The sequence below is a fragment of the Zonotrichia albicollis genome, chromosome 3, assembly GCF_047830755.1.
Source record: "Zonotrichia albicollis isolate bZonAlb1 chromosome 3, bZonAlb1.hap1, whole genome shotgun sequence".
Taxonomy (NCBI): domain Eukaryota; kingdom Metazoa; phylum Chordata; class Aves; order Passeriformes; family Passerellidae; genus Zonotrichia; species Zonotrichia albicollis.
In genome coordinates this window covers 79,820,521-79,844,027 of record NC_133821.1, presented here as the reverse complement: position 1 = coordinate 79,844,027, position 23,507 = coordinate 79,820,521, and the positions used below count along the sequence as shown (strand labels likewise).

The following is a 23,507-nucleotide window of genomic DNA, read 5'->3' as shown; positions in this document are numbered from 1 at the left end:
TCAATACCCTGTTTTTCCATTTGGAAGGATGCAATAAATATCTTCTCAGAAAACAGGAAGTATAGAAATGCAAGTAAAATTGATAGGCATATCCCCAAGCCATAAATCTTTTTAAGACTGATTCATAACCTATTAGAGGAGCAGGAGTAAACCTCTTTTAAAAGCTGCAGATCTTGAGACTTCTGGTCTCTATTACTCTGTTTAGCACCATTGCACTAAGGCAGGAGGTCTCAAATCTGCAAAGGCTGGCAAATAGATAAGCAGTGACTGTTAATGAGGGACAAGTGTAGTAAATGAGATCATGTGTCCAAAACAGCTCAACTGTCTCAGTGTCTTTCACGAAAAAAAAGCCAGCTTTATAATATATATAATCCTGAAAGGTTATACATATTCATTGAGAAACTTGTATATTAATCACAAACAAAACCCAAGTATTTTTTGACAACTAGTCTTTCTTACCCACTTCTTGTGCAGTAAATATTTACTCTTAAAAGTACATTTTTCTTATGTTGCTTGGATAGCATCATTGAGAACATCCATGCTGTCATTGATTGAGGATCCTTCCAGCCCTTTATTCCATTGGACAAGTGGCCAGCAGTGGGTATCTAGTGAGGAGCAGAAGAAGGAAGCAAGAAAATAGTTATACACCTGAATACTTCTTTTCAATACACAGTCTGTCAGCCAAGGGCAATGCTTGTATATTTATTAATTTTCAGACAACTTGTTGGGGGTTTTCTGTTTTTTCTTTTTGACAAATGTTTCCAGCTGCTTCTTGAACCCATATAATTTTTCTTTGTACAGTAACCTCTTTCAGGCATTTCTGCAACTTAGCAGCTCCTTATGTGAGGAAGTATCTCTGTTCTGAACTTGTGGCACTTAACAGCTTTCTAGTTTGGCTTCATATCCCCATGTTTCTTATCCTGGAAAATGAAATGAGCAATCATTTCTTATTCACCATTTCTGTGTGATTTCTTATTTTATAGATCTTGGCCATAGCTTCTTCTCAGTCTCCTTTTTTTTCCCACCTGGATAGATCTGATCAATCTTCTTGTTCCTCAGTGGCAGCCTTTTCATGCCTATGGCTGTCCTTGTCTCTCTTCTGTGTCCCTTCTAGTTCCACTGTATTGCTCCTAAGATGGAAAGCAAAGCTGTGCACAGCAGTTACATGTTATTCTCACTGTGAATTTGTTCTGTGAGTAACTTGCTCTAAGCTACTTGCTCCATTTTTCCACATCATTTATCAATATGTTGGATGTCATGGGCCTGAGCATGAATCCACCAGCAACTTTCCTGTGCTGTGCAAACCAACCATTTATTCTTGACAGTGTTTTAATAACTTTTCATCAATTGACCACATAAAAACCTGTGGGTTTTTAAAATATCATTGAGGCACCCTGTAATCAGTCTAACTTGGTTTTGTAAAGGTATCCAAGATCAACTAAGCTTGGCTCATTCACAGGATTGTCACCTCAGAAATATTGTGGTGATTTTCTCATTGTGATGTACCTATAGAGAAAACTGTGGTGTCCGTTCTCCTGCAATATATAATGCTCATCCAAGTGCATACTCATTTTCTTTATTGTAGTTTCTACTCCTTGAATCTTCTAACAGTACAAATGTCTGGCAGGTTGATCTGTAGTTCTCCATATCTCCTCTGAAATGTCCTTTGAAAGACAGCATTGTATTTGATACATTCCTTTTCTGCCATATTGAGGTGATATTAGGTGAGAGTACCTGCACTGTGATTTGGCTTTAGATCTCTTGGGTGACTGCCTCTGATCCTGGTGTTTTGTTACCACTTATTTGACTCTGTAGTTTCCTGGCATTTCATGTGGAGGTAGATTCAGCATCATGTTGCCCATAAAGCAAGATTCTGGCCCAGGAGTCCACTAGAATCAATGTGTGTTTAATACAACCCTGACAGATGCTCTTCTCAGTCCTTGAGCATCAGTTGGCCTATACATTGTTGGGTGCACTTTCTGTGCCTGCCAGTTTTGATGAAGGACAAGTGTTAGTTTTTATATCCTATACGATTTCCCTCACTTTTGGAAGCAGGCTGCCTTAGTGTAGTGTTTACTTTGTCTGCTGGAGTTTGATCTTTGTATTTTCCACATCTGGATGCAACTTCAACTCTTTGAAGAATAGTTTCTTATATTTCTAATATTTTCTCTTAACATGCTGTTCGGCAGTGCTCGCTTCCTCTGGTTGCTTTAAAGTTGTGTTTTATTACCTAGCAGGCATGAGGGTTTTTTTCTCCTGCATGGTGTCTTTGAAGTGCCCCTGCATTTGAAAAAGGCTTTACCCTTTGGTGCTTACTTTCTGTTCCTTTTAGAAATCTTTTCTTAATATAGCCCTCCTATTTTGAGATTAAAATTATTGTCATAAATGTTTTTCAATCTTCCTTTGCTTTGCCAACAATGTTCATTTTATACCCCATTATGGTCATTGTTAAAATGTGTGTCCTTTGAAAGAATATCTTACAATCAAGTTTCCTGTACTGCTAAACTGGCTTTTTTCATGTGAATCTCTGGCATGACTGCTTCATGGTACAAGTACATTGTGTAAAAATTATCACATCTTGGTGTGAGATTTGTGCAGTCTGCTGCAAGGAGATGACTAAAATACATCATTATTACTGTGCTTCTTTTCCTGGCACCTGTTGTTTAATCTCTGATGGTTACTGCATTTTCTGTCTTAATGGTCACTCTGGGACTTCTGGCAACTCTACTCACCACTACTTAGACCTGAAATTTCAGTCCACAGGATCATTTAATGCTCATTAACACTATTAGCTTGTTAATCTGATTTGTCTTTAAGCTTTCTATGGCATAGAGCATGTTTTTCCCCACTGGCATGACCATCTTTTCTGTATTCTTTCTGCCTGGTAAAGCATATATTCTATGTCCAATTATGTCAGTACTGTCCTACCAATTATGTTAGTTTATTATTTTAAAACAATATGTTCCAGTGTATTACTTTTAGCCTCTGTTGTTTTGCATGTGTGCTTGGGTTTTCCATTTCCCTGCCTTCAGTTTGAATAGGATTCTGTGATTATTAGTGTCCCTATTACCTGGGATTTCAGATTTCTGTGCTGCCTTTTCCTTGGGTTTCTAAAGATTGTGTGTCATTGCAAATTGCTTACTTTTCTTTAAGTATTTTTTAAAGTATTATATTTCTTTAGGTGTTCTTTAAGTACCTCAGATATTTTATCAGAAAGTACTCTCTCAGCCTCCTCAGTGCCATTTGCTTTTGAATTTAAATGAGACATACCAATCTCAGTAAGGTTCCCTTTATTCCAGGAGTTAGGGAAACTGAAGTTGTCACAGGCACTGGAGATGTTTTCCACATTGGGGTTAAAATCTGCAGTGACTGAGAGAGCTGGGACTGTTCGGCTTGGAAAAAAAATCCTGTGGGGGACACCTTATTGCCCTTTACAGCTACCTGAAAGGAGTATACTGATGGCATAATCCATAATAAACATTGAATAAAATAGTCCAAGTAGGCATTTTATGATATTGTGAAAGGTCCTCTCCTAGTTTAATGGAAAACCATTAATAATTGCTCTGTGGGAGTCTGACTTTTTTAATTGGTAACCAGTTTTGCATCTGCAGCCCTAGGTGATATACCCTAGTTTATTCCATTGATGTAAGGCAGTCTTCTTATTTTAATTTCAACTATCAAGAGAATAAAATTCCCCTTCACAAGACATTATGATTTAAAATGCTTAACTAGCATTATTTTTTTAATGTTGTATTCCTTGGAGCACATCAAAAAAGTCTAGGAAATCCTAACATACAGCACATGTTTATTCTTCTGTATCTGTGCTCTCAGCTGAAGGAGTCTCTTTTCTTGAAAATTCCCTTTTGAGTACTGATAAAAAGTCAATATATGAGCACATAGACATTTTCAGAAGAAGAATTACAGATTGTTTTACATGCTGCACATAAATTGTTCATGAATATTTTAGCCATTTCATAGCTGAGCATTTGAGCATCAGTGCTCATCCTAACAGTGGACTGCTTCACTCATGCAACATTTGGTATTTTTAAATCTCTTCTTCACAAGATAATGTCCTTTTTAATAAGAAATAGTCTTCTATTGAAGTCTAATGAATCTCAAAGCTCTTTCTGAGTGTTCAGTAACTTGGTTATAGCAGGATTATGTCATCACTAACACTGATATTTTAAGAGCCTAAAATAACTGCCTTGGAAATAACACTTGTGATTTTTTTTTTAATCTACTCATGTTACATGCAGCACCTACAGTCACTTATTACCTGTTAGAAATTGTAGGCACTTTATTCTCTGATTACTTTGATTCTGTAGAAATGCCAGTGCAGTGTGGGTTAGTCCAGCTGTATTTTCCCTCATACCTGAACTACTTTGGGTCTCTGTGTGCTGCATTGCACAGTGAGGTGTAAACAGGCTTTAATGAGCTGTCTTTCTGGAATGCACATCAAAGTCTGATTACTTAACCAACCATTTTCAGATGCACTAAAATTATGGATGTAGGTGGAATTGTGTCTTTCGTTGCTAAAATGCTGTGGGAAATATCTGCCTCCTAACAAAAACTGAAGGAGCCACAGAAGTCAGGGCACACTATGTGGGATACCAGCTGAGTAGGATAAAAGCAAGCTGTCTTTTGCAGCTGCGTTTAGGAGTCCCAGCCAGAAGGAAAATATTCCTTTCACATATCCACTAGAAAGTAGAAATTGTTCAGAGCTTTTCTATGAGAATGATGCTGGACCAAATTCAACCCAACTGTAAGTCTCCACTTCCACGGGAAGCTGTGCTTGGCCCAGGGGCCCTATTCATGGGAATACTGTCCCTCTTTTACAAGTACCAAGCAAATAGAGTCCCAGAGATGGTGTCAATACAGTTGGAGGACAAGTAAACCACTGTATTGATTTTGACAGCAATCCAAAGTAATATCTCTCTACTGTTAGCAGAAACCTTATAGCTTGGAAGGGAGCTCATTGAAATAGTGGCTTAGTAAAAGCAGGCAGCTAAATTAGGGGAAGTCTGATTGCAGTGTTGGCTCAGTTTGGTTATCCATAGAAGTAAATCCTACTAAAAATCTAGAATAAATTATTTTACTGTTTAACGGAGGAATAGTGGGAATGTATATTTGGTAAGAAGACATTGGCATGTATTTCTCTTCCTATATTGTATTCATGGATCATCTGGACATATGTTGTTCTACAGCTGGGTTTTACCAGGTTTGAAACTACGGGGCTGGTTGGCAGGTGGAGTGCTCCATTTGGATTGGGAATACCTGCTGTGTTCTTGGAATGACACTTCCACTAATTTCAATAGTACTTTTTTTCCCAGCATCCAAAAGGAAATTAACTGGACCATGTTCTAGGAGAGTAGTCTTTCTGAAAAATGTTTGGGGAGACAATCTCCTTTGGCTGTTGCAATGGTGTTGATAGGTTCCCAGCTTGTATGTGTTTGTATGTGCATTTATGAGCCATTGGTCTCCAGAGTAAACTAGATAATCTCCCTCTGCTCATGATTGCCTCTGTGAATCTACAAAAATACAGGAATTAGATGCTGTAGAATTTAATTCATTACATGTGTTTTACTGGTGGTTTAATATCTTTCTTTATCTTTTTTTTTCCCATCCGTGATAGAGAGGAATGCTCATTGACTCCTCAAGAGACATTTTGTCACTTTAGTATTTAATAAAAATTGTGATTATGTCCACCAGGGTGCAGCCTTTCCCAAAAAAAATAAACCATGGTGGTCAGTAAGTGTTCAGTGCACCACCTGTTCCTTGGAAACCAAGTGAATTCATTTGTCATCTTATAAGATCGTGTTATCCACTTCAGGAGAAATGGAGAAAAAAAGTTGGCTATATGTATTAAAATTGTAAATATCCTGAATAGCTATGAAATGATTGTCCATTTTATAAATTATTTATAAGACTAAATGCAGCTGATTTTGTTGTGGATGGAGTTGTTTGGATCTGTTTTGTTTTTATTGAGGCTCAACAGCTGTCATCAGGAAATGAAGATGTGACTATTTAATTCTTTTAAAAATTAAGGCCCATGACTGCTGCTTCTGATACCATCCGCATTAGTTAAAACAACTCCTTTCAAGTTGAAGCTTTCCCAGTTGTGGCAGGAGGAGGATTAAGTTACTTTTGCTCTGGGAGACAGAATACACCCAAAGCCCCAGAAAACTTCATTTATTTTCCCCCCATCTCTATCCTCTGCCTCCCAGCTGCTGCCACCCCAGGGCTGCCAGAGCTGACAGTCTCTGACCCAGCAGAAGTAGTGGGCAGGGCAGAAGGCTGCTCCTGAAGCCAGAGGGCTCTGTGGATGCAGCAGCCACTGAATGCTTCCCACGTGACTCACTGGCTTTGCAAACCAAGGAGCAGTGTCCTGCACTAAAGCAGCATCCATTTAACATTGAGTGCACTGACATAAGATTTTGAGCTAGTCTTTTCCTTATGCTATGCTACTACAAGGAGAGGTTGCCATGGCATTTCAGAATCTGTTTGCATTGCAGCACACTGGCCTGAATTCAGCGTTGACCTCGCTCGGAGCAGGGGCATCCTGGGGTCCTTGCCCACCAGATTCTGTTACTTGGCTTCTTGTGATTACCCACCCTTTGTATCTTATGTATCTTATGTTGTTAACTGTTGCCTGTTACATTTCTGTATTTCTCTGTGCTGTGCAAATGTAAGAATTCTGATAGCAGTATGTACTCGAGGGCCTCATGGTGCTACCTCAGAGTAGTCTTTATACTCAGGCCAAGTGACAAGTTAATGGGATTCCAAAGTTTCAATCCTTCGTCATCCCCAGCTCGTTCAGAGTAAACAGGAAAGAATTTGCAGAGGGACAGAGTAGTAAAAGTTGTACAAAACTGAAAAGCTTGAAATAACAGTATTTTTTTCCTCTTGTTCCAGGTTATGCATTAGATCCCTCGGTAGATAACCCTGAAGCTGCTACCAAATATATTGGTTCTGTAGAAGAAGCTGAAAAAAATCAAGGTAATTAATTCAGAATCTTGTATAAATTACTTGCATCTTTAAATTGTTTTCATTGCTTCTTTACTAATGGGTATTAGCAAAGGAAGGTATTATGTGAGACTTACCCGTGTCCAAGAACACAATAAAGAAGAAACGTGTTGCAATTTTAATGCAGAGGGGGAAGAGAGATATTGGAGTGTTTTGTTTTCTTGAAGTAGCAAATGATTCAGGTTGTCATGACAAATTTCAGAATAGGATTTGTAATGTGCCATTGCATGAATACAATTTATCAGTACAATTTGAAACAGCTTTTTGGTTCTCCTAAATTCTGTCTAAGCTAACATTGTCATGTGTCTGCATTAGGATACCTGTCTGTTGAGCTAATCACCAAAGCTGCTCCTCAGGAGCAAACTGATCACTCTGTGTGCAACCTCTGGCACTCCTGTTGGGAGCTGCATGTTATCTCTGCTTAGCAAAGTTAAGCTCTTTGGGTTATTTGGAAAAGAAAAAACCACTGGAAGGTTGCCAAATGGTAACAGCACGGCATGCCACTGGGAGGATTGATACCAGAGGCATGGGCTTTGTAATTTATACTTTGATACAAGATATTTAACACTCAAAGGGACTCGTTTGCATTGGAAAACTGTACCTGTGTAAATGTCATGGTTATGCTTTCCCTTGCATGCCTTTTTCAAATATCCTATTCACAAGGGTATACAAAGGATCTTTATTTCTGTGTCCTTTTCCTCAGAATATATCCAAGCTTATTTCAGTCTTTCCTTCCAAAGAAGGAAATGACTAAGATTAAACCATTTTAAAAAAACCCTTTTCATAATGGAATTTCATACTTCATTTTAAGAAAACCCTTGATTAATGTGATTCCTTCTGATCACCACTTAACTTTTTACATTGCCTATTTTTCCCTTGTTTGTATAAAGCTTCTTTTGTCTCTTTTGTACTAGATGAGTATTACTGCTGCTGCAGAAAAACACTTTTTGAAAATTGAACATAATTGTATATACAACCTTGGAAAACTTAAAATATGTTAAAATAATTACCTACAGGATTTTTCCCCGCCCATATCCATGTTGTATAGTGGCTTTGACACATGAAATTCTGTGCAATATTTGTGAAAAGCTAGTATTTCTATGAAAGAAGATGATAGTGATTGGAGGAGATGACTCTGTCAATAGTGACCAACTTTTTAAGAGGGCCTGTAGCAATAGGACGAGGGTAATGATTTTAAGCTAAAAGAGGACAGATTCAAACTACATCATAAGGAAGAAATTTTTTACAATGTGGTTGGTGAAATACTAGAACAAGTTACCCAGACAGGTAGTGGGAGCCTTATCCCTCGAAACATTAAAATTCAGGTTGGACAGGGCTCTGAGCAAACTGATCTTGTTGAAGCTTATTGCGAGGTGGTCGGAGTAGGTGGCCATTAAAGGTCACTTTCAAGCCAAACCATTCTATAATTCTATTATTTTTTTCTAAATTAAATTTTCTAAAATACACAGTTGGGGTTGGGGTTTTGGGGCACTTGTCTTATTTTCATTTCCGGGCTGGTTTTTTCCAAACTGAGGGGGTTCAGAGGGATCACAAGCCAGGAAGATTTTACTTTCAAAGACTACACTATTTAAATCATGAAAATTATGTATTCATGCAGTCTGCAGACTTACTGTTAAAAATTTATGGTACATGCCTGGTTAAATATTCTAACAAGCAGGGATACACAGTTAAAGTGTTACTCCATTACTGCACATAGTTAGCGATGTTCATAGCTGGAGAAGTGAGCAGTGCTTTGGCCAATTTTGATCAAATACTTTTTCCATGTTGTCCTTTATATTGAAAGGAGCAGTGGTGGTGGCTTTTTCTTCTAAACTGACTATGGTGTAACCTCTGATGTATTCTGTGTTAGCAGTTAGTCAGTGTATTGTTTCCTTCTTCAGGTTTAACAGTATTTGAAACAGGGCAGAGGAAAATTGAAAAGAGGAAGAAATTCAAGGAGAATGATGCATCTAATATTGATGGGTTTCTGGGACCATGGGCGAAGTATGTTGATGAAAAAGAAGTAGCCAAACCATCAGAAGTAAGTCCTGCTTTAACAAAATGGATACAAATTGTCAGTACATGGCAGTGGTTTCAACAGAGATCCAGCTGCACTAGTGCTTGTCCAAGCCAGATCCATGCTATGCTTTGGGGTAATTAGAAATATTTTGGGTGACATATCCAAATCAGATGTTCCAGATATTCTGCATTCAATTATTTGGAACACTTTTTGGAAATAAAATTAATTCAATCTATGTGTAGTCTGATTAAAAGAAACAGCTTGAGGAGGGAAAAAAAGTGAAAATAAAACTTCTTTTGAAAAAAAATGGCAAATGTAAACGCCCAATATCACACAAACAAATGCACACACCCTGAACCATCCAACCAACAGATATCCTTCTTGTCCAGTCAGTGCTTAGCTTTAGTCTGTGACTAAAAATATATTTGTTCTTTTCAGTGTACATAGCTTTCCAAGCCTTTATGGTTTTGATAGGGGTATTCTCTTTATTGATGCTTAGAAATATTTCTAATCTTGTTTAGCAAATAAATATCTTCTTAATAGTGAGTAAACAATAGTACAGTTCTGGATTTTGTGATGTGATTCTGAATGCTGACTTTTTAAGAGATCATGTTTTATTTTTTTCCAGGAAGAGCAGAAGGAGTTGGATGAAATAACAGCTAAGAGGCAGAAGAGAGGAAAACTAGAAGATGATAAACCTGGAGAGGAGAAGACTATATTACATGGTAATGGCATCTTCCTGGCTGTTCTCATTTTCTAGCTCACTGTGTTTTCTTGCCTGCTGTGTTAATTAGTGAGGATGGCAGACAGCCTCAGCACGTTGATGTTTCTGTATTGGAGATAACAGCACTCACAGGCAAAAGCATAAAGGACAGGGAAAGAGATAAACTTGGACTAATTCCACTTCGTACTGTGAAGAGCAGTGTGGAAATATAATTTTTCAGGGTACTGGTTTTATTTATTTATTTTCAGTGTTACTAGATGCACGTATCTCTTTTCTGTTTCACAGAGCAAACATGTTGAAGTTATGGATTTGGCTTAGTTTCAGCTTCAGAATTATTGTAGTTTTATGTGTCAGTATTTTCATCAGCAGGTAGTGCTCTGAGTTATGGTTTATGAACAATTTAGAAAATTACTTGGACTTTACACTTCCTCAATTTTTAACGTAAATGTTCTTGCTGTCATATTATGAATAATTGTGTATCAATTAATTACCCTAGAGAAGCCTGTAGTATGTGGTACCTTCAAAGAAAATGGTTTGGTAATTAAGTAGAATTCAGTAATTTTTTAAAGCTGTTACTTCAACTGTGTGCTTACAAAACAGCCCTGTGTAGCACTGCTTGGCGTGCATAGTTTGGTAGACAGGGTCTCCCTTTGTGTGCCAGTTTCTACAGCCAGGCTCACACACAGGAGCTGTGAGCATCCTTTCTAATGTGCATTGAGGAAGAAGTGGTGGCTGTGAGAAAAGCATTGCTGGCATTAGAACATTGTTCTGTTTATGTGTAGTAGCTCATGATGGTATTTATAGCAGTGAACATAACAAACATGAAATTTTAGCCACTGAGCCTCCTATAGGCTAATTATTTTGTATCCAAGTTTTCATGCTCTCTACCTGAAATTTCACAGTGAAAGACCTTGCCATATAAACTGTGATCTCACATGCAAACATTCCAGAAATACTCCATTTTGAAGATGTGTGTGTGCATGGATACTGTGCAAGAGTACAACCAAAACTGCCATAACAACATTGCAGACACTGAGAAATTTATTTAATCAGTGCACAGTTTATTGTCATGACTACCCAACATACGTCTACTCTGAAATAATCCATTTCCTGCACAATGCATCCCTGTGTTTCTGACTGTCCAACTGCTTCTTAAATCTAGCTAAAGAGCAGTTGTTGGCTGCTGCTGACCAATATTGGTTCATGCTGGCCAAATGAATCCTTTTTTCCTTGATTTGTAATTCTGTTGATATGACTGACCCAGCACAGAGTTGGCCAGAATGTGAGTTGCAAGCAAATGTCAGGGTTAGAGTTGCACAATTTAATCTATGTAGCGTTAGTGTAAGCGAAGTCTTTTTGGTCAGGGGAACTCTCTTGCTGTTTGAGTAAAATGGGTAAGAGAAAGATTGTCTTCATGTTTGGATTGTAAGGTTCCAAGCAGACTTTGCTGAATTGACATAATTTGAGTATAACTGATGTCAAATAAGATTCTCCATCTGTATGAGGAAGCTGGTTTTTCTTATACCCCCTCTCTCACCTCTCGCTCTACAGCAGAGCAGCTATGTTGAGAAAACTGTAATTGTGTGAGTTATTAAGCCTTTCAAAGATTACAACCTCTTAAAATATGGATTCTCAGAATTCTCTGTTTACCTTTTCAGTTAAAGAAATGTATGACTATCAGGGGAGATCTTATCTTCATGTCCCTCAAGATGTTGGGGTCAATCTCCGTTCTACAGTACCACCTGAGAAGTGCTATCTTCCAAAGAAACAAATCCATGTGTGGTCTGGGCATACAAAGGTAGGAATCTTTGTGAGCATAGAGCATAACAACCCATTTAATTTGTGGTCTGCAGCTAGTAGTTTCTATAAAACTGAAAAGTCAGTAGAAGGAAAGAGTATTTTCCTCTTTACCATACTCTGCATGTAATTAGTTGAGTTACATGCTCAAGGTGTTTGCCTGTTCCACTGCAGTTGTCTAGCTGCATATACTTCCTACCTTAAAGGGTAAAGTATTGTTCAGTGACTTTGGGGGGATTTGAAGTTATTTCTGAAACTACAATGTGAATGACAATAAAGCTGATTCTAGAGATTCCTAAGAATGTTTGGGGTTTGAGGGTTTTTTGTAGTAAGAGTACTTAAAGGCTATTTTGTATCAAACTTGGGTAAAGTTACATAGGTTTGGTGATTACAGGTTTCCCAAATACAGCTAATACCTTTGAGAGGTGTGTCTTGGTAAGGGTTTTCTTTGATGCTGCTTAAAATCCACAGTTCCTTCTTGTGTCAGATACCAAAACAATATACATGCTTCTGGTGTTAGGAAAGTGTTTCACTGCTCAGGGTAGTACAGCATATACTCAATTTGCTGCTTCTGCTGCCACTGATTTGGGGGGAATATTCTGCCTTGCAATGGACATCACCTTAATAATATTTGGAAGATGGGAGAAAGGAGGACACAGGGAATGGTTTTGGCCTTTACCCTTTTTTTCAGTTGAGTCACATTTCTGGGCTTTTCTTAAATGATTGCTGCATCAACGAGCTTATAGTTGCAACTATCAGGGCTTGCCAGAATGACACCTCCTCCCCAAAGCTCTAGTCCCTCCTCTGCCTTTTATCCTATTACACCAGACTGATATGTAAAATGGCTTTTTCCTTCAAACAAGGTGAATAATGATATCGATGAGAGAGGCAAAAGAAAAATGGGCTGACAAATTTAGAAAAGCTGGGGGATATAAGTAGGCCATAATAGGGAAGATAAAGTACCCAGCTCCAACCAGAGGTGGGAGGGAGGAACTGGATGGCATATGAATGGAGTAATCAACATGAAATGGAAAGGAGGGACATTAAAACCACGAGTACTTGGGGGTTCTTTGGGCTTCCCAGAAAGGAGTACCTGGAATACAGACAGCTGTGAAGATGCTGTGCCCAGGAAATCTGAGCTCAGTGGGTAGAAAGCGTTGGTACTATATGTAAGAAATTGAGCTGGCCAAAAGTTTTGTTTCATTTTTTTGAAAAATTCCATACCTGCCCCATCTAAAAAGGCTTGTTATGCTGAGACAGTTCCTTTAATCCCCAGTTTGTATTTATTTGCTGTGTTTGCCACAGTAATGGTGTGGATGTTGAAAGAGATTATATATACAGCTGTTAAAGTGAAACATTTTTCCAATAGCATTTTTTCAAAATACATCACTGTTTCTGAAATAGAATGTGGGCAGGTTATTTCTTTTCTAGGTACAGTATCTGTATATTTTATGAAGATAAGCTTTAGCTTTTTGCTTGGAAGAGAGGGCAAATGAAGTGAAGAAACTCCTAGATTATCCATTTACTATTAACTTACGTTCTTATTTACAGGGTGTCAGTGCAGTCAGATTGTTTCCTCTGTCTGGGCATATAATGTTGTCTTGCTCTATGGATTGCAAAATTAAGGTGAGTTATTTTTCTGTTTTCGTGAACACATTTTATACCATCCTGGAATATAGACAGTGCATTTTAAGATACATAAACATATTTCTACCAAATACCTTTGTCTGTGTTAGAATAATGTTAGTTGTTTTTTAATAGCATTTAGAAGGTCACAAGTTTGTCACATTATTGCCTTTGTTGTTGTATTAATTTATTTTCTGCGATGCCTAGTTTTACAACTAACAATAGGTCTCCGTGGAAATCTTTTACTGAAACGTTTGTGGTGTGAACTAATCTCACTTCAGTCCAACATATATCAAAAGAAAGCTGATGGTTTGGGGTGTTTGGGTTTTTTTAGTAGCAAAACTTTAAGTCATTAAAGTTGGAATATAGTGTGGGAGTTTTAGTTATTCTAAGGGAATTTTGCTGACAGGAAGATGACAGCATTCTAGTGAATTTCTGGATAGATTGTGAATAATCAGTACATGGTATATGTTTCTAATTAATTTCTTAAAAGATGTTTGACATATGTTGGCACTTAATTTCAGCATCATTGTTGTTTAACAATTGACATATTTCCCCCCCATCCTTTTTTTCCTAGCTGTGGGAAGTATATGGTGATCGAAGATGTCTACGAACATTTATTGGTAATTGATTTTATTTTAAACTCATTTATGTCTAAAACAACTTCCTGGAAGAATGTGCTTTAGGTTAGCTTATTAATTTGTCATAGAGAGGACTTGTGTGCATCCAAGCCCATGGCTGTTTGGAATGATCTTGGCAGTAAGGACTGAAAAACATGCATGTTTTGTTAAGACCTTTGTCATTATTCCAAGTAATTTAATGTTGATGTGTAACACCTTACAACCCTTAAAACAAGACATTAGTGTCCTACAGTCATGAATACTTTATGCAAGACTTCTTTTCTAAGGCAAAATTTTGACATGAAGTTGCCCAATCTTCATGTTGAAAACAGTAACCCTCTGTACTTGACCAGTGAGGGTGTCTCATGGTCTGATCCCTCCTTAAATAGGTCATTCCATCTGTGCCGAGTTTTTAGTGCAAAAGCATGGGAAATCTTTTTTAGGTTCAGGTGCAGTCTTTGTTCATGTAACAGGTGCTTTTTAAAGCAGATATCTGAGAGAGAGAGAGAAATACAAACTTCTTAGCAACCTTGAATGCAGAACAAAAGTAGCTGATTCTCCTATTGAAATAGGAACATTTCTAGAACACTGACTGAATATATGTTGAGTAACAAGAAAGAAGTCTTTTTTCACCTATTATTTCTGATGACAGCAGTGTGGCAAAGATGATGGCTCAAAAAGGTTCTTTTTCAATAGACTGCTCTTTTTGAATAGTGTGACTGTTTTTCTCAAAAGATTCTTATTATCAACCAGATTTGCCTACCATTTTGCTATATTTCAATTACTGTGTCAATATTTAAACTAAAAAAAACCTGCAAGTCTGAGGTGGTGGTCACATAAAAGCATTGAGGTTGAGGGGTAACAAGATTAACATCAGATGAAAGCATTCTTAATTTTCTGATCTAATATTTCCCATATTTTTTACCTGCTTTCTAATTTTAAATGTTTCTCCATTAGATTAGCCTCATGTAGTGTTTGTCTCTCCTCTTTTTCATTAGATGTTGCCATTTATTAGAGTCGTTTAAATTTCTTCTGAAGTTCTGCTTGTGTATCAATTTATACAAGTTTATACTTGTTTATCAAGTTGTTTCTATGCAGTGCTTTTGTTTCTCCAGTATTTTAGAGGTGTGAGGGTGTTATGATGTTTTATTCTCACTATTCTTTAGGAGTTACTTTTTCTTTCTCACTTGAATTATTCTTTACTACTTCTCATTAAGAACTTCAATAAGTCATTTAAGTGATTTTCTTCATCTCTTTGCATTGTTAGAGCCTTTGAGTAATATGAATTTGGTTTTTTTAATTAATTCTAAGTATGAATGGATAGAAGTCTACCATTGCATTTTTTCTGTTTTGTAGGACACAGTAAAGCTGTCCGAGACATTTGTTTTAACAATGCAGGCACTCAGTTCCTTAGTGCTGCATATGACCGCTATCTAAAACTCTGGGACACTGAAACAGGTAGGCTTCTGTTTGTAGGTGCTGCTATTTGGCACTGGTTTTAATTAATAGTGACTACAAAGATATCTCAACATTCAGGTTGTTTCCAATTGCCCTTCCTATTGTCTTGTAGTTCACTGTTTAGGCTTTCATTGCAGGATAATTCGTCTTTTTTAACGTTTTGTTGTTATCTGCAATGGTGCAACTGACACTACCTGTATTTCATATGGCTTTGAATTTGAGAAGTTCGATAGTTGTTTGTAATGCTAGAACAATTTTTAGCAAAAAGACCTCTTGTCAAATTGCATGTTTACATTTACAGGCATGAAATTACTCTTTACACCTAAATATGCTTAATTTAGAGAAATTATCTCACTTAGTCTTTTGCTTAACCTTAAGAGCACTCCAAATAAGAACAGGTGGTGACCTACTGGTATAGAGAGTTGAAGGGTAGGTCTGATGCTCTCATTCCTGGGAGATGCTCTGTAACATTCTGCTGCAAATAGTTTGTTTAAAAAAAATACAGGATAGATGTTGTCAGTATTCTTTTAAACCTGGGTCTCTTCCTAAGACAGAAAGTTCCCACATTTGAAAAAGTTGTTAGCTTTCTGGGTTAACAGAAATCTAATCTTATACAGCCTGAAGGTTTAAGTCTAATTCTCTGGTGTTGAGTCTGAGCTCAACTCTTTAGACAAAGCTTTTGGATTAACACATCTCCTCTAAGTTATGGATAAGGAGTTATGAGGGTATTTGTGGCTGAAGCTAAGAGGGGAGGACAGGGCTTTATTTTGCAATTGGATTACTGTTAACCTTTTCTGAGGTTAGTCTTGAATTCTTGCCCACATTTGCCTCTCTTGTTGAGAAGTCCTCTGATCCTAAGGAGATATGTTTTGCAAAAACAGTGGTCAGCTTGTGATATCCTTGTGAACCTGTCCTTAAGTTCTATTATGTCCTGGTGGCGTACAGGGTACCAAGCAGTTGTGTTGTTTGGGAAGCTGTAACAAACTTACAGAGCAGTTTGTGTGTGTGCATGTTTATGCAGGTGCATGCTTACAAATGTGAAAGATGGTCTAATCAAAGAGCAGGGCAAATTCTGCCCTCTAATTCTCTCAATGACATTAAAAGAAGTGTTGTCTGCTCTTAGTAAAGTGTTTTTTTCAGTATCTGCAAACAACCAATCAGCCCACAGCACTTCCAACATGATACACTATAAATGGATTTTCTGTTGCAGGGCAATGTATTTCAAGATTCACCAACAGGAAGGTTCCTTATTGTGTCAAGTTCAATCCTGATGAAGATAAACAAAATCTCTTTGTTGCAGGGATGTCAGATAAGAAAATTGTACAGGTATGTCTACTCAATATTTATTTCTCTAAGAGTACTGGTATTTAGTAAAAACCAGGTTCTTATTCTGACTTTTTTAATTGTAGTGGGATATTCGAAGTGGTGAGATTGTGCAGGAATACGATAGGCATTTGGGAGCTGTCAACACCATTGTGTTTGTGGATGAAAATAGAAGGTTTGTGAGTACATCTGATGACAAGAGTTTAAGAGTCTGGGAATGGTAAGTCTAAAATTTTGAATTTTGCCTCAAAAATTTTACCTTAAAGTATATTGTGAGCAAACTGAGAAGAGTTCATTTTTAGAAGTACACATAGCACGTAGGCCACTGGAGTGTACTGAGTTCTGGCTAGCTCAGGAAAAGCTTCAAAACACTGTTCTGACTTAATGCTTGAGACACTTCATTGATTTCCTCTTCCCCAAAGAAAACATAAAACAGCCCTATCTCTCTGCACAGTGCACTCTGTCAGTGGTCTTTGTTCTCTCCCCTTTCCCCAAGGGTGTATTAGTCTTTAAATTAACTCTTAAAGCAATGTCTGCCCTATTACAATTAGTGTGTATTGGTTTTGAATGCTTTGAACTTGGATGTCCATGGTATTATATGATACTTGGCCCATGTTTGAAGTAACTAGTTTAGTGTAGCTTTATTCTGGTTTTCTGTTAGTTTTCTGTTAGGCTTTTTGGCAGTAATTGGTACACACAGTACGAATACAATAGATGACAACAGGGAGAGTCTGTCCAAGAAAAAATACTACAAAATATTTGAAATGGCTTCCAGTTTTTAATATTTAACCTGCAGAGAAAACAGATCACTCCTATCTGAAATGTTTTTCACAAAGTTCTAGGTACTAAGATCTTGAACTTAGAACTTCTAAGATTTCTTTAGGATTTGAGAATTTATTTTTGAAATAATCAGTCCCATATCTTGAGGTATTCATTTCCTTTTGCTGTTCACACATGCAAAACTGTTGCATAATGCAGAATCTAGTTCGACAGTTCTCTGACTAATCAGTTTCTTCCTAGCTGCTTGCTTTTTTTTTTTTTCCTGTAGCTTAGACAAGAGACTCCAATCTGCGGTATTGGAATGTTCCCCAAGCAGGCAGCTAAATCCTCAGCTTGTCTGTGATCGTCTGCAATCATTGCCAGTAGCAGTAGGAATGACCAAAGTCTGGGAACCCAGGTTGAGGCTAGACATAAAATGCTGTCACCATATGCTGCTCCAAGAAAGCCTCTGTTCAGTACTTCATAAGCAGACCCATGGATTTACTGAGCTCCTTAAAGAAAAATCTTTACAATACCATGTCTGCTAAGGAATGTCTCCTCTTTGTTGAGTGGGAGGATGATCTCGCTTGCACAAATCTGTTATTTCCTTGAGATTGGATTGCCCTTGTTTTATGAGCTTTGTGTGGTGGCTGAAATAAATAGTGAAGTGGGTGGATTTAGTCAGTCTGTGGAGAAAAGCAGGAAAGGCAAAAAGGTTCTGGCATGGGAACATCGCAACCTGATTGTTCCAGTAGCAGAAGTTTTTTTCTTCTGAGGAAAAAAAACATGTAATAGTGTTTTGTACACTGAAGAAAGGGCTCCCTTGTTGAAATGATAGGAAACTCGACTCCATGCAATATTCTGTAATGCAGTTGTTGGGAAATTCTTTGGTTTTATAAAGAGCAAGTGTAATGCCATCTTCCTGGGCATGACTTGAAAACCTTTCCCCACAACCTACCATGATATATGCTAATTGGTCTGTAAGCATGTTTCTGTAATTTCAAGACTCAGATTTTTAAAATGCCTTAAAACTAAGTTAACACATTCGTTATGAAAGATTTTGGAGTTCAGAAATGACCTTGGCAAATTATTTCTCAAATTCTTTTCCTAAGTTAGTAAGAAAAATTATTTGCTACTTAGCAGTGATTTGGTTGCTGCACCTTTTGGCACTTTTCTTCAGTATATTCTTCAGCACAATGTTTCTTCAGTATCCTACAGAAAAAAAGTGGAAGTAACTATGACCTGAATATGGCCTTAAAAGCTAACAATTAGAAGTTAGTCTAATTGCTTCATTTCAATTGTCTAGAGGAATTCTGTAGTGTTTTGTAAACACTTTGACTTGGCCAGAGATGGGTAATGGGATGGCATGTCTGACTTTAGAGTGAGGAACTCCTGAGAACTTGAATCTCCTTTCCCAAGAATCCATCCTGTGCAAAGATATCATGGGGCTGTACGTAGAATTGCAGTTGGTTAGTTGCTGAAAGTTCAGATTTCAAGTATAGTACACACTCTTGTAGATTACATAGTTTATTTAGGAATATTAATGGAAGTACTTGAAAATTTGCCTGCTTTTGCATTTCATGTGATTGAGATGTTAAAGTTGGCATGGGTATTGTATACTGCGTTCTCTCTTCTAGAAATGCAAAATATTATTTTGTCTTTGCCTTGTATGCATCTGATCCTGCTTGGGTAAGCACTGAAATGATGTGAGCATTTAACTTTGGAGGCTGTTAGTTCTTTTTACCTCTGGGTCAGCCAGCAAAGCAAGAACTGTGCAGTGGCAATGAAGTCATTATGCTGACAGGTTTTGGAGGCTTGTCATCTCTGAAAATCTGTGCCCCTCAGTGGGTCTTTTCACCATGACTCCTGGTAGAGATAATGCAGTCTCCTGATGAACATCTTCACTATATTTAAGTCCCAAAACTGGATTGGGCTGTACTGAGGGTTTGGGTTGGCTTGCTTCTTTTCCTTCTTTTGTTAAAAAGATTTTTCTGTCTCTTGCCTGGGGAAGAAGTTGTATCAAAACCCAAGAGTAAAACGCTTCTAAATCTTGGCTAGGAGACAGAATTTCTGATATTTAAAACTTGTTGGCCTTTGCAATGCTATGAAGTGGGGAAAGGACTTTAAAATATTTAAATTTTAAATATTTGTCACAAAAAACAAACGTGTCACATGAGTTTTGAAGTTGGACAACCATGATAGCATCTGTGTTGGTAATTTTTTTAAGGCAGCAAGCTGACATTACTTATTTAGCAATTTGACTGGAAGGAAATGTGAAACAAATGCTTCTCTTTATTCTGCCTAATAATTTAATGCAGCATATCTTGCTGCTGTCCTAAGTGTGCCTGGTGGGTATCAACATAAAGCAGAGCTGTCGTGAATAAATTCTAGCAGGTGAGCCTGCCTTCATTTATAAAAGGAGAAGCAAAACAACCGATGCTGCATTTAAATTTCTGACTGCAGAGCAATTCAGTATTGGAGATGCATCTTCTGTGATGAGACTTTAACAGGGCTTCCAGTGGGATTGGCTTTACCAGAAGGTTGTTGGTCTGCAGGAGTGCTGGGTGGTGGGCGTGGATCAGGGCCTGGCCTTGCTGCAGCAATAACCTTGTGTCCTGTTGCAAGTGGAGCTGGAAATGGTTTGGGGAGGGTGTGGCACAGGGGCTGCACTTCCTGTGCTGTTGTGTGGATCAGCCTCAGAGATTATGTGGAATCTTCACTGATTTGCTGCCCAATTGCCATCTTAGGTCTGTCTGTTTGGAAGCTGGTTATCCCTGGCCTAAACTGCATGCTTTTATCCATGGCGTATATTAAGTGGGTTGCCTTTCTTATTCTGAGGAGTAGATGATTTTAACTCACAGGAGCATTTGTGTCCCTTCCTGACAACAGAGCAGCTTCTCACCCTGCTGCCCCTGTGTGTTGCTGAACTGGAGATGAGGGAAATAACTTCCTGCTCAATAAAGCAGGATGCTAATTACCTTGCTAATGCCGGCTGTATTGCCATCCAGCAAGGCCGGGGCAGCTGGGACAGGCAGCCACCCACGCTCTCCGCTCCCCGAGTGTCTCAGCAGCCCTTCTGCTCTGTCAATTACACAATGGAGTCATAAACATCCCCTTTGTATTAATTCATGTCGCTACAGAACATTTTGCATGTGCTTTCTGCAGAATACATTAATCAAATCTATTTTCTGCTGGAGGTTTCTTTTGCTTAATGAGAATGCCATGTACATGCCTTCCCCTTTTTCCAGTCTTCCAGTGCCGGGTAGGAGGAATACTGTGAATATGCACAAGCCGTTAGTAATTCAATTTATATAGTCAAAACCAAAGGGCAGTTCTGTGGAGTAAGGATTAGACTGTCCTTGTTTTTACCCTAGGCCTGTGTACAGGACAGTGTATGTTAAGAACGTGCACTGGCACAGTCTTTATGCAATTGAGCTGGGGAGTTCAGCGTTCAGTTCAGCTGTGAATATTTGGAATTTGGTTGGCATCCCATTTGGGGAGGTCAGGAGGAAAAGGGCATGTCAAAGAGAGGAGTCCTTTTTTCTTTTCATTTAAAAAAATGTTTAAAAAGTAGAATTTAAAAGAGACATAAGTATTGATTTAAAACAAAACTCAAGTCAGTAAGATGTTCCAGTAAGATCCATGCATATGTCAGTATGTTCTTGCTATCTAAATAGGAACTTTGTAAGAGCTGCAGTTATCCTGGAGACAATAAAGGAACTTTGTGCTATAGTTTTGCTCTTAACAATTAGAATTATTACTCTCATTTAGACTCTGGCACATTTGACTGGAGTAAATTCACATTCTCAGAGATTATGCTTTAGATGGCTCTGCATCTGGAGCTCTTGGGTGAACATTCATAATATTTTTGAGATTTTTGCATATTCTTCCTTTGGATGCCACCATACATTCTCCATGGTTCAGTTGCCACATAAATCAGCTGACTTGAAGCAGCTCTTTGGAACATCTCCATGTCTTCATAAAACACATACTTCTTCCTTTTGCAGGGACATTCCTGTAGACTTCAAGTACATAGCTGAGCCAAGTATGCATTCCATGCCAGCCGTGACTTTGTCTCCAAATGGTAGGTTAACACTTTACTGCCTTCTTAGACCTTATTTACATAGGCACCTCTTACTGATTATTATCTCTGTGATGTTGCTGTGTTGCATCCTCCTTTCACCTCAGACTAACCACTCCCCAGTCACTCTGTGCACTTAATCCAAGATTGGATTGGATCATGTTTTGATTTAAAATTCTAAAGAACAAGTATGTCAAAATGAGGGTTTATATCAGGGTAACTGTGTCAGTTTAAAATCAGGCCTTCATCCAGATGAGGCAAAAGGACTCTCCATAGAGCTACCATGTGCTCTTTGCTGCATTTAAACTATTAAGAGCAAGAATGCAGAGAACTAACAATGGTGGCAGAGTGTTGAGCAAGTACAGCAATCCTTGTGGTGCCACAGTTAAAGTAGAAACTCGTGTTGTACATGATCTTGTTCCCTTCTGTTATGAATGTAGTCCAAATAATTCTTGCATAAGAGAAATCCCAAGTTATCTCAGTGTTTCTGTATGTTCATGTTCACTGCTGTTTATGTTCTTCAATTAAAATCATGCTGAAGAAGGATAGTTGTTTAGTGCTTCCAGTAATCAGTGAAAATCCTTCTAACAAGGCAAAATTCCTGTTGTCTGTTTTGGCCAAATTTAAATAACTTTAGTGTCACCATTATTACAGTGTTGCCAGACTTGCTGTTAACAATCCCATTAGGCTGAGTAGAGGCTGATCAACTTGTTACACAGCCAATGTTATGTTGTCACTGCATAAGACACTTTAAAGGCAGTGCCAATATGCAGAGTTTGGGACAGAAGTTTCTGTTCTGGGTGTCCTGTAGCACATCCAGTAAGGATTCTCAGGCAGGAGCTAATGCACAGCCAAGATGCAAAATGAGATGAAGTTATGATTAGAAAAGCCTCAATTTTTCTTTCACTAAAATATCTTTATTAATTGCATTCCTTTAAGGTGGAGAATACTACATAGTTGCAAACTCCTCAGTCTACCTTAGACCTATTTTCCCATAAAGAAAAGAAGGGGTGACTTCCTTAGAGCACCCACAAAGCAGGTGATCAGGAAGAGTGAAGCTAGATGGATTTGGTTCCCCTCATTGAGTTATGTGATTATGTGCCACCAGCAAGATTACGCAGTATCTTAAAAACTTGACAGGAAGCCAGTGGGGTTGATGTAGCACAGAGCTGGAGCAGTCAGAGCTTTAGTAGAGTCCTGAGTGCATTTTGTAGGAAGAGGCATCCCAAAGCCTGTCAAACACAAGGTTTCAACTCTTGGCAGGCAGAAACAATATCAGCTGTTACCCAAATCCCTGCTACATAATGAAAATCTGGATTCAGACAGTGCAAGAAAAAAATGTCAAAATCTCTAAAAACATTCAACTTAGGTCTGTTTCTTCAGATGCAGCATCCTGACACCACCTTTTTTTATTGCATTTACAGGGAAGTGGTTGGCTTGCCAGTCAATGGATAACCAAATCTTGATTTTTGGAGCTCAGAACAGATTCAGATTAAACAAAAAGAAAATTTTCAAAGGTCACATGGTAGCTGGCTATGCTTGCCAAGTGGATTTTTCACCTGATATGAGGTAAGTTTTTGTGGGAATGAACTTTCATCTTATAACTTGCAAGTATGGACTCTAAATTTTCTTTTGAATCCCCTGCAACATTTCATGAATGCACAGTCCCGTTAGCTCAGCATTGGGCAGAGCTTCCTTGCCAAGCAGCAGAACAGAAAGTTCACTCTTAGCATCTGATAGGACTGAGAGAGGCTTCCACATCTGACTCCCATCTTTTTGCACATGGTGTGCTGTGCAGGGTCTGTTCCCACAATGTGCACTCATGTAGAATATCTGGGATTTGAACTCACCCAGTTTGCCCAGTTCCTAGGTCTGGTGTGGATATCCTCATTTACTGTTCAGAGAACCATCTTTTTCTTCCTGTTTGCTTAGTAATACGCCCATACATTTAGTACTGTATGTACATAAGATACAAGTTACTATAAAAACTGGGGAATTACCTCAGCAAACCTGGAGGAAAAAGTGTCTATAATTTTAGAGAAATTTGTGGCACTTTCTCTTGGGTTCCAGCCACAC

General features: G+C 38.2%; 1 protein-coding gene across 1 annotated transcript in view; it reads left to right on the top strand.

Annotated features, from left to right (window-relative positions):
- Positions 1 to 23,507, top strand: part of CDC40 (cell division cycle 40) — a 36,685-nt gene that overhangs the window by 11,835 nt on the left and 1,343 nt on the right. The window contains exons 4-14 of the mRNA XM_074537970.1: positions 6,913 to 6,996; positions 8,925 to 9,064; positions 9,672 to 9,768; positions 11,426 to 11,565; positions 13,116 to 13,190; positions 13,768 to 13,813; positions 15,167 to 15,268; positions 16,479 to 16,594; positions 16,678 to 16,811; positions 21,358 to 21,434; positions 22,856 to 23,000. Coding sequence (XP_074394071.1) covers positions 6,913 to 6,996; positions 8,925 to 9,064; positions 9,672 to 9,768; positions 11,426 to 11,565; positions 13,116 to 13,190; positions 13,768 to 13,813; positions 15,167 to 15,268; positions 16,479 to 16,594; positions 16,678 to 16,811; positions 21,358 to 21,434; positions 22,856 to 23,000 — 1,156 coding nt within the window. The remainder of the gene's footprint in view (positions 1 to 6,912; positions 6,997 to 8,924; positions 9,065 to 9,671; positions 9,769 to 11,425; positions 11,566 to 13,115; positions 13,191 to 13,767; positions 13,814 to 15,166; positions 15,269 to 16,478; positions 16,595 to 16,677; positions 16,812 to 21,357; positions 21,435 to 22,855; positions 23,001 to 23,507) is intronic.